This window comes from Triplophysa rosa, linkage group LG23 (genome assembly GCF_024868665.1).
Source record: "Triplophysa rosa linkage group LG23, Trosa_1v2, whole genome shotgun sequence".
Taxonomy (NCBI): domain Eukaryota; kingdom Metazoa; phylum Chordata; class Actinopteri; order Cypriniformes; family Nemacheilidae; genus Triplophysa; species Triplophysa rosa.
The window spans coordinates 1,852,378-1,863,661 of record NC_079912.1 but is presented as its reverse complement, the minus strand read 5'-3'; the positions used below and the strand labels follow the sequence as shown (position 1 = coordinate 1,863,661).

Here is an 11,284-nt window from a genome sequence, read left to right as displayed (position 1 = left end):
GTGAGCACCAATGCTCCAATGTGGACCAGACTTGATGCTTTTGTCAAATGTTTTACTTTGTAGGAGCAGACCAGGCGTTCCCAAATCTTTATGTTCCTGTCTGTCGGTCCATGTTTTTCTCTTTGTTTTATTGAATACTTGAATTGTCTGACTATTGTGAGAGCAGGTCAGGTGTTCCCAAACTTTTTCATTTCAAAACCCACCCAGACAGGTATAATCTCTCTTAATACTTCGTTTCAGAAGTTGTCTATGGTAAGATATGAAAATCATTTGCATTGCTTGTCATTATTTGGACTAAACAGGGTTTTTTTCTGCCAGGTGACCTTGCACGACCCACCTCCGACCTAAAGTCAAATAACATATTCTGGTAATGACAATAAATATTGGCAACTCCAGCGTTACGGATGTGACAAATAAACGCTTACTTTGCATTCACACCGCCAGCGACTCTGTCGCTAGGTGTCGCTAGTTTCTTGCTACGAGGTGGTTAGAAGGCGTTCCTAGGTTTGGTTGCTCTAGTAACATTTATAAACAAACTCTGCAGTAACAGACGAGAGACGGATGACGTGAGCTCCGCTGCTTTACTCCTATTGGTAGTCGCTCCCAAAAGTCGCTCATTATTTGCATAAAGTTGAGCAAAACTCAACTTTGTCGCGTCGCTAGACACGCCCACTTCCTGTCGCCAGCGGTCACTGTCGCTCGTGTCGCCGGAAGTCGCCGGCTCTCCATTATGGCTGGGCGATATATCGTGCAATTCTTATGCTCTCAGTTTCTCAATGAATTACGGTTAAATGCCGCCACACCTGAAAGCCAGAGGGCGCTCTTGCGCAGAAACTCACAATATGGGAAACAGAAGAAGAACGATTAGTTCCAGGAAATGCCAATGGTCATATTCTATCGCTGTTCTTCAAACCTTTTTTTAGGTATTTTCATGATAATAAAGTATATCTACAGTGATGATGTTTGACGAGTGTTGCTTTTTCAAATGCACATTATAAACGACTCAATCTCATATGATTTTAGATCGAGCAGTAACTTCCTACTGATCATGGAGCCGTAGTTCACGGAAGAGCTGTGCATAAAACAGAATCGATTTCAGAATCGGGTTAGACATGTATAATTAGCGTGAATTGCGATATATATCACCCATTCTCCATTGAAATGAATGACATCGCTTCGCTTTGTCGATGGGTGTCGCTGGCGGTGTGAACGCACAGTTAGAGAATGTATTTGTTATCAATATACTAAACCGTTGGTTTAAAATTGACTAAACCATTGCTGATAGAGTCTAAACATCAGGAAAGTTTCAGTCTAGTAGAACATTCAATAGTAGCTTTATTTTCATTTTCATGAGGAATATGTACCATTATGGATTTGACAATGAAAATGGCCCTTACCGGACTATGGAAAATCATGCGCTAAAAATTCAAACAATTCTTCAAAAACTTAACAGAGACATTTAAACCACAAAATGTTGACTTCTGTGCTGTTAATATAGTAAACACCTTTGATAAAAACTCTTCTCATGGTAAGGTTGACATTTGCGTGGAATTGCCCTATGATGTTGATCATTGCAGTTATTAATATTGTGTCAATATTATAAATATGATAGTATGATAAATGCAGCAGTATATGATTGACACTTCATCATTGAAGGTCTCTATTTTATACACGTTTAATGTTTTGCCTTAGGAGTCACAATGGTTGCAAACTCTCTCTCTCTCTCTCTGCCTCTTTACAGAGAATGTGAAGCTGACGTCACGCCCTATGTTCCATGATGTAGTGGCGTTGCCATCTTGGGAGGATCATACTCCGCTGCTATGATTGTTTTGATATGTACCGTTACTTATTTTGTTTGATATATGGAGAAATCGAAAGTGAAAGAACCAGGGGCTTTTCCTGAATGACTCGGCGTAATGCTATTGCGCTTTTTAACACAGCAAGACCATATTTCCTAATCAAAGAAAAACAAAACGCTGCATTGAACAACCTAGCAGCGATCCTCCCAAGATGGGTTGATTAACAAGCTCTATACTCATATTTAGTGTGTATTTTAAAGTCCCAGTGAACCGGAAGTTACGATCGTTTTTACTTCCTTATTTTGACGCATTTCCGAGTGAAATGTAATTTCGAATGAGAAAAATTGTGGGCGTGGCTTTCCTCTTTCTCTGCGATTTGATTGGATGTATAAAAACACCCGTTGCATTTTGAAATGGTACTAGTAACAGACTGACAGTTGAAGGGGAGGAGTTAACGGATGCTCCGCCCAAGCCGTCTAACATACGTCATCTAAGATGGATAGTCATTACAGGAAGGAAGTGCATTTTCAGATTTTAACTAAAGATTATGAGGGCACACGAATTTTAAAAAGAGAATGACCCACATTGATAAACTATTTACAATAAACACTGCAATATTTCCTGAAAAAATAGGCATTGTCATTTTTTAATTCACTGGGACTTTAAGTGTATTTTAAGTCATTGGCCAAAAAGGAGAAACACGAAATAAACCAAATTAAAAATGAATGTGGCTGAATGCACACTTTTTTTTCTAAAAAACATTTCAATAGATAATGTTGTTAATAGGAATTCTTTTGGCCTGTGCAGTGAAAAGTCTGATATTGTGACATGCAATACTGAGAAACTCAAAACGTACAAAACTGCCCTCCGAAAAAAAAGCATTTAAAGAGCAGTTTGGAAGCACTCATTTGGAGAAATTTCACACATTCCAAATAAAACCCAAACTAGCTGGAGCACAATGGCTGTGAATTACAGCGATATTCAGTCATTATTTGGAATGTGGAATGTGATGTCGTCATCCCCCGCGATGGGAATGACCTCTCTTCCTCCCCCCCACCCCGCGTCCCTCTCTTCTTCCCAGTGGGATGTTTTCTTGCATTCATTTTGATTTTAGGCATCATGAATGAGGCTAATCAGGCTGGAATGTGAAGTCACACACACACACACGCACACACGCGCTGACCGCATCCCAATTAAACAAGGCCGAGATCATTATTGATCTGCTGTCCTGCCCCCCCTCTTCCTCTCTTTTCTTTTGCTGCGTTCTCCTCCCCTTTCTGTGCGACACGTTAGGCCTGAATAGGCGGCAAGAGTTGTGTAGTGCCTCGGAATTGTGTTGTGTGTTAGTTGTGTGTCACACAGACACACATTGAGAGGGAAGCGTCCCATGCTGGGCCGCTCAAAGACCTCACAGTCCCAGCTGTCAATCAAACGCAGAGCGCCCTCCGCTTCGCCCATATGCTGAACGTAAGGTATGACATCACCCCGCGGCACCAGCACGCAGGAATATTCCTTATCTTGCTTCGCTGCGTTCCCAAGACGTTTCTTTCCAGCGTCGCTCGTCTCCTCGGCTGTCGCCAGAGAAATTCGTCAATTTGATGCTGTTTACAAAAGTTGCAGTGTGACGCTTCAGACAGAATCGAGAGGAAATCTTCAAACGGGCGGCGCTAAACGGGCCCAGATTTCTCACTGCTCCAGCATCTGCTTTGATTTAGTGCTGCAGTTTTACCAAAGAGAGAGAGAGGAGAAAAGAGCAGACAGATATTTATTATCTTTTATTAAATATTAGGTTTATTAAAATTCATTTTTACTTGCAATAGACATGAGGCCACACGCCGTACAGCTGCGATGGCACAATTATGAGGGTCAGGTTGAAATCAATAACATTTTGGACCTCATTTAACCAGTTAGTGGGTATATTTTGTTTGCCGTCAACACAGATAAAAACAATTAAGTTTTGTGTTTGTGTAACAATTCAGTGATGTTACGCTAAACAACAGCACTTATCTCTCTACTGTATCTTTCCGTCTGTATCATATATCTGTTTTTGTATTTTCTGTATTTTGGAATTCTATCTTCATTACCATGATTGTTTCAAGATCTTTGAATACATTAGTGTGAAGGCCAGCGGATGTCTGTCCAGACAGTTTCGGGGTGGACGGATGAGACATATGCTACAGCATGCCACACAGATTAAACTGAGTAAGTGAGACCTTAAACACATAAAAATGGAATGTTTAAATAAGAATTTATATGTATAACCATTTGAATGTCCATTAACACCTTATTCACGTTTGATTCCTCAAGAAAAGTTATTGAAAGTATTACTCACGGGTTCTAGCGTGTGTCCCTCGTTGCCCTCTAGCGGTGACAATGCGTCATGACAGCAGCAGCTGAACCGCAGAACCGCAGGCAGACAGTCTGCCACCGACCCACAGACTGCTGGGGCCCCGCTTACATGCCTCCACTCCTCATGTCATGAAGCCCACAGCTCACAGGAGGATATCCCTCTCCAATCCACTACAGCCTCTGAAAATAACACTTTATGGTAACACGAACATTTTATAAACATGTATTCATAAACACGATCGTATTACACAACACGCATTCAAATAGTTAGATTGTGTGAACGTTTTTACGCACAGAAAGATTCTACAATTCTAGAGGTTTTAACTGGATTTTGTGTATAAATGGCGCAGGTGATGGATGACAGTTGACTTCGCCCACGTGGTGTTTTTTCTGCGCTTCTGAATTTTGCATTCTTTTGATTTCCTCCAGTCATTTGGGCGTCAGGCCTCACATCGCGCTCGAGCTGTGCCGCTGTGAGAAGTGACTCGACTCTCTATGTGGCCCGTTTAAACACTTAATTGCGCCCGTTTATTTGGTGACCCGAGAGTTCATGCGTGTTGGTTCCTGCCAGTGGCAAGAGCAAAGGTCGAAGCCGAATCCACAAACCTCCACACAAACCAGAGGCGCTTTAATGGTCCAATTATTGGATTCCTAAGCACTTCAACAGCGTGTTATTCTTTTTCGTTGGGAAAAAAGTGATGTTGATTGTGTGTGTGTGTGTGTGTGTGTGCGTGCGTGTGTGTGTGTGTGTGTGTGTGTGTGTGCGTGCGCGCGGCGCATATGTCTGACTAATGAAAAAAAGCTAAAACAATTATTCGTATAATAACTAGAATATGAATGAAGTGCCAACGTTTGTTTAAAAAAAGAATGCCCCAAATGTTAGACAGCAATGATCCTGCAGTGCCGCAGTGTAATTTTAATGCGGTATGAATGAATTATACGGTTTCCACTTGAACATTATTTATGCAAGGCGATGTAACCCTTCATAATAGGTGGTTGAGTTGTCGTGGAATGTGCAAGATATGGAAAATCCCAAATGTGTGTTTTCTAGTTGCTGACTGTTGTTCTGTAGTAGCCCGTGATAAATCTAGAACTGTTGTGGCCGATATTTTCCTTCACTGCGTGGTGTGTGTGTGTGTGTGCGTGTAGAGAGAGGGGGGGTCTCATTGTGTGTGTGTTCTGCTGTCAGTCAGACTGCGGGTTCTTGGTGAGCTGGCTCCGCGCGCGCGCACACACACACACACACACACACGCACACACACACACGCACACACACACTCACACACTTGGAGCTGTCGGGGGGAGGGAAGGGGAGGGCATATTTAACTTGGGAAAGAGAGGAGTTCCACTTCAGACACGCTCATTCTCCTGTGAGCCTTTGCTGTGTCAGTCCCAGCTCAGGACCAGGTTTGGACGGGTTGTGCGCTCTGCAATGAAGCGGCTCTGGGCTAGTCTGGTGGATTTCTGACAGCAGGGATATGAAGGTACCGCAGCTGGTTGTGGAGACATTCGTGGGAATTCTTCATGTTGAATGTGTAGAGAACAGCAGTGGTCCTTGAACTGCTCGGAACTGTCAAGTTTCTGACCAAACTGGTGGAGTTCGTGCGCTTCTTGATAGAAAGAAAGCTCATTTTATTCTGAACTGATAATGAACATGTTGTAGTAGTGGAACAAATCCGTTTGTGACACATTTGAGGTTGTGATCCGTGGATTTGTGTGTGCGTGCGCTCTCTGGAGAGACTGAGCGGCTCTTGTCCCGGTTCAACAGCGCCGGTTCGGCGGGACGGGCTGGAGCCTGTGCGCTCAGAGAGAGAGAGAGAAAGAGAGAGACACGTTCATAAAAGCAGTGCGTAAAAATAACATTGGCTGAGACGCGCTCCATTCCTCGGGCGCTCTGACATTTCAAACGACAGTTTGGGTGCCACCCGGCAACAAAACCCGAGGAGCGCGTAGACACTCTGCCATCCCATCTGAGAGCAGGCGTTGCCATGGTGACCCGCCGACAGAACTAGTGAACGGGAAAGTAGCTGGAAAAAAAGGAATCAACGGCAGATGAGGACAACACTTCAGTAGTTCGGATTTGGGTGTTTTTGGGGCGTTCTGAAGGGCAGCTGGCACGGCGCACCCGAGTGTTGCATCATCTGAAGGGTCAAAAAGTTTCCAATAGTACCCCCCCAAAAAAAACTCTCGTCCCATATCATTCCGGTCCACGCGTTTGTCTATTAAAAGTATCTCGCTCGTGCTGTCGCTTGGACTATTTATGCACGGGTGCGTGCGGGCGCAGTGACGGCCAACTCCACTCCATAGACAGACAGAACACGAGTCATGGGCATCTCCCACGCGCTGCTGCTCATCCTGTGCGCGCTCCTGAGTGTGCACGGCACCACGGTCCAGCACTACCTGCGCTTGAGGCCATCCCCCAGCGAGCATCTACCAATACCTGACATCAAAGAGGACCCTGACAAGGAGTACGACCCGCGCGAGCAAGACCTCACGGAGAGGACGCTGCGCAAAAAGCTGGGCAGCCACTTTGACCCCAACTTCATGTCTATCCACCTGCCCATCCAGCTGAACGCCAGCGCGCCACTGGATGTGCTGGGGCCGCGCTCACCGATGCCCGTCGAGCTCAAGAAGCTCGACCTGACGGAGACGCCGTACGGGAGGCGCGTCAAGGTGGGCAAAAAGGCGCGCCGGAAGTTCCTGCAGTGGTTGTGGACGCACACGCACTGTCCCGTGCTCTACGCCTGGAAGGACCTGGGCGTGCGTTTCTGGCCGCGCTACATCAAGGAGGGAAACTGCTTCAGCGAGCGCTCGTGCTCCTTTCCCGAGGGCATGTTCTGCAAACCGGTCAGCTCCGTGACAAAGACGTTCCTCCGGTGGTACTGTCAGGGCTTCCTTCGGCAGAAGTACTGCACGTGGATACCTGTGCAGTATCCCATCATCTCCGAGTGCAAGTGTTCGTGCTGAGCGGTGCGGGTGCGCGTGTGTGTGAGTGTGTGAGAGAGAGAGAGAGAGAGAGAGCGCGCGCGCATGTGAGAGTGTCCATGGACTGGACGCACTTGGACTGAGAGAGTCTATGAATTATGAATTATTGCACTGTTTACCCACGGACAGGGATGTGGCGCCACATAGCGAATCTATTTTTATATATATAGCTTTTTAATTCGAATATCAAACACATGTACATATTTAAGTGAAAAAAAGAAGAATGCAGCTATTTTTGTTAAAGGAACAGGACCATATTCTCAAGTGGAGCACTTCAGCCGGAAGAGCCCGTGGTTATTTTTATGAAAGTATTGCATTTATGGAAAAAGGAAGAACTTCTCCAAGAAGTTTCATTTGCCTCATTCAAACTGTTCAAGTGACTGAAAAACTGATACACTACAATGATGCCTAGAGGTTTTGTACAAATATTAATATCAATAATTGAGATTTTTAAGGGCTGAGGACAAAAATATACATGTGAACTTAGCTTTTTGGAAATCATATAGTATTTTAGTAAAAATGTGTAAGGTTTATTTATTGTTTTAACGGTTGTGAGTATAGATAAAGAGAAGATAATAGAATATACCAGAAATTTTACTTGAAAATGTCTCAAAATGATTTTAAGAGATTAATAATAATAATAATAATAATAATGAACATGTCCATGTAAATGTCATGGTTTTAGCAATAAAATCTGTTAAACCTGCACTGTTTGTGAAGATACACTTTGATCTTAGGATCAAATAATATGTGGTTTTTATGTCTTGAGGATGCGCTCTTCTTCATAGCTTTTTAGACTGTATGTGATGTTGCTGACTAACACATTGCAGGGATGAAGATCTGATCTCAACATGCAACAAACTGTTGTTTGTAATATTGGCAATATGTTTCCCAAAGCTGGACGTCTTTCACCGCTGCATTGGTTACAGGGTCAATGCTTCTGTTTTTGGTGTGGAAATACTCAACAGACTGACGGCACCAGGGGAGAGGAGCGTCTGAGGGTGTCGTGGCGTGTCAGAGACGGTTTGGAATCGTCTGATTTACGGGCTCGACGCACCGCGCCCGCCAGCGCGGAGCTGTTCTTCATTGTGCGTAAAAGCGCGCCGATGTTAACACAGCGCTAAAATATGATGCAGTCACTTTCGAACACTGTCATTGGTGAAATAGAGCAGGGAGAGCCAGCAGCTCCTGGCGAACTACTTCTGGAAAGGGAAGGGGGAAAAAAAGAGCGAGCTCCTCAAAAACAAGGGAGAGAGACAGAAATCTGAGCCCGATTCTCGTCCAAAAGTCTCGGCGTGAGAAACAAAGCGCGCAGCCCTTTACAATGACTGTGAACTGATGCTGACGGCACCAGACTGTTAATTAGTCCGCAAACATTATGTCTGAGAGTTAAAGAGATATGAGACTCATAAAAACACTCGCACACATACGCACATGCTCTCCAAACCGCGGCTGCGCTCTGTGTTCCAAAGACGCACACGCAATGAATCACGCCTCCTAAATGGCTGTCATTTCAGCACAGATCGCAGGGGAGTGAAAGTTGCTCGCTGTGTGTGCGTGTTATTGATGCGGTTATTGTGACAGATACACTGGCTGCGCTGTGTGTTTGGCGCAGGGTGGGGGCAGTTGTCAGCTCTCTTACTTGATGATGTCTAGGGCTTTTTGGAGAAGGTTGCGTGTGTGTGTGTGTGCGCGTGTGACGCGCCGGCGCCACTCGGCCGCGCACTCTGGCGAGCGCAGAATAGATTGAACAGTAACCCCTTCAGTCTGTGTGTGTGTGAAAGCCAATCCCCGACAAACTAGCCCTCAAAACACACAGCCGTCAGACTGTCGGAGCACTCCAGCCTTCTGCGCGCGCGCGTGGGAGGGGGCGGTGTATTCATCATTAAAAATATGACCGAAGTTGCAGGAATCAGTGGGGTCTTTGAGACCCAAGTTAAACACAATGTTTTCTGTCTTTGGCAAAGGCGAAAAAACGCAGACACCAAATTCAGTAAACGCACCGAGACGTGCGCGCGCTGAATGTGCTGCGAACAAAAGCTGTTATCACAAAACGCTTCTGTGCGAGAACACGTCCAAATATATTGAATAGCTGGAAAACCCCTATTGATCAGCCACTACTCCAAACGGCCAGTGTACACCTCTGGTGTAGTAAAGGAGAAGGAATTTTCAATAAGAAAATAAATAAATAAAAGTTGGTTACAGGTTTTGGTGTAAGTGTGGGAAAGAAACATGGTCTTGTGAGTCACAGTCACACTGTTATGTGCCGTGGGGACCACCAACAGTTGTGTGTGTGTCAAAGTATATGCATGTGCTTAAACAACATTCCAACCCAGAATCCTGAAAGTCTGCTACAGATTGAAGGATGCTTGTGAGTTCACAGTATGTACATACATTCTGTTCTGCGGGATTCAGTTATTATTGGTTGGCTCTGAATTAAATTCTTTGTATTTGTATGAGAGATAGTATTGGAATATTTAATTATCAAACCAAGTGTCAATTAATGAAGATTAAAATGAAGATGGCAACTATTGCGACACTACGAAGTACCTGTGAGGAGAACTGACGTCTGCTCAGAATGACCTTGACACCTTGTCATGATAAAGACTTTATTAGCAATTCTCCGCAGATAAATGAATGTAATGACATTCAGGTTGGATTGCAACTTTGGAAATAACTAAAGTGGTTAAAGATGTTCAAGTACAGCAAACGAAGCCAGTACAGACCCATAGAGAGTACTGCATCAGTAACTCATGGTGATGTTCGATTGGGTCATTTGCACATTGGTTTGCAAGTGGTTTGATGGAGCAACAGACACTCTTGACTTGTGTAGGTTTGCTGACAATAGCTGATGTCCAGGAAAGAATTTCAGACTCAAATGGAAACTTTCCATCAGTTGAGTTATTTCAGGAATACAGGGCAGATGTTTCAGGTGGTCTAGGGAAAACATCCCTCTTGGATTTGAACGAATCCCAATTTCTAAGTCTAAACCTTTGCGGGTCACTTGTCCCGCCCCGTTTCTACTACCAGCAGCTGCATAGCAACACACTAAATATACTCAGAGCCTTAACAACCACATAGCAATACCCTGGCAACCACCACAACCCTTAGCATGGCACAGATGTTTACACGGGTGGAAGTATAACTGATATTCTTTCAATAAGAATGTGAACATTTACACTAAAACTTTGCAGCAGGTTGGCCAGTAACAATTTACAATTTTGTTTTAAACAACCTAGTTCTTATTTATTTTCTTTCATAAAACAAGACTTAATATCTACGGACACTTTTCTTGATATGTGAATGTATCGTAATTTAAGAAGTTTTCAGTAGTTTTACTAGAAAACAAGACAAAAGTGCTTATAGGAAGAATGTCATTTTTGCAGTGTTGTTGTGCTAATGCCACTAATGAGACCAGTCTCTTCTTGCTCATTTTGAAGTGTTTTAAATTTGATTAAAGTCAAGTTTCATCGAACTGAAAACAGTACTATTAAGTAGTAATTAAATATACAGTAAGTTGCTAGCAAACCTGCTGCAAAACTACAGCAAAGTGTAGTTCTTATATAACTTGTCTGTATGTCAGTAAACTCCATTACCCACAATTCATTGCTGGTGCTGGTTTCCATGTCAACCAGAGGCTGTGGTTCAATGTTTCTGAGGTTGTCCATAATTCGTCCAGTTCTGTCTGGCCATATGTGACTCAGAAAGTCCCCTGGACTCTTTACTCTTCGGTTTTATTGTTTGTCATGGTGGCTGTTTATGTCTCCAGTTAGATTCTGTTAAAGTTATAATCATGTCAACTCATATTAGTTTACATTTATGCAGGCATAGAACACGTAATGCTGTTTTATGAAGAAAACATATGAAAAGCTTTACTGCCCCCTGCTGGCGGACGCACGTGCTTTGGGGGAGACCGGGGCTGGTTGTCACACTAGCACGTAAGCTAGGTTTATTTTGTAAGTCTGTGTCAAGTAGGCCTATATACCTTAACATTCATGTCTATAAATAAATTTTCCACTTAAACATTTCCACTATTATTGAGTGATAAAAATGTGATGTGACATTTATAAAAAATACTCCTGAACATAATAGTTCCACCCGTCAGTTTAACTCAACCTTCATTAAATATAGCAGCGGATGATCATATTGGA

At 43.7% G+C, this 11,284-nt stretch overlaps 1 protein-coding gene across 1 annotated transcript; it reads left to right on the top strand.

The window, feature by feature from the left end:
* The first annotated feature begins 4,130 nt into the window (after nucleotides 1-4,130).
* nog2 (noggin 2) lies at nucleotides 4,131-7,841 on the top strand. Its single transcript, XM_057322149.1, has one exon. It carries the CDS (start codon nucleotides 6,474-6,476, stop codon nucleotides 7,113-7,115), a length of 642 nt encoding a protein of 213 aa, XP_057178132.1. The 5' UTR covers nucleotides 4,131-6,473; the 3' UTR covers nucleotides 7,116-7,841.
* Nucleotides 7,842-11,284: the final 3,443 nt, after the last annotated feature.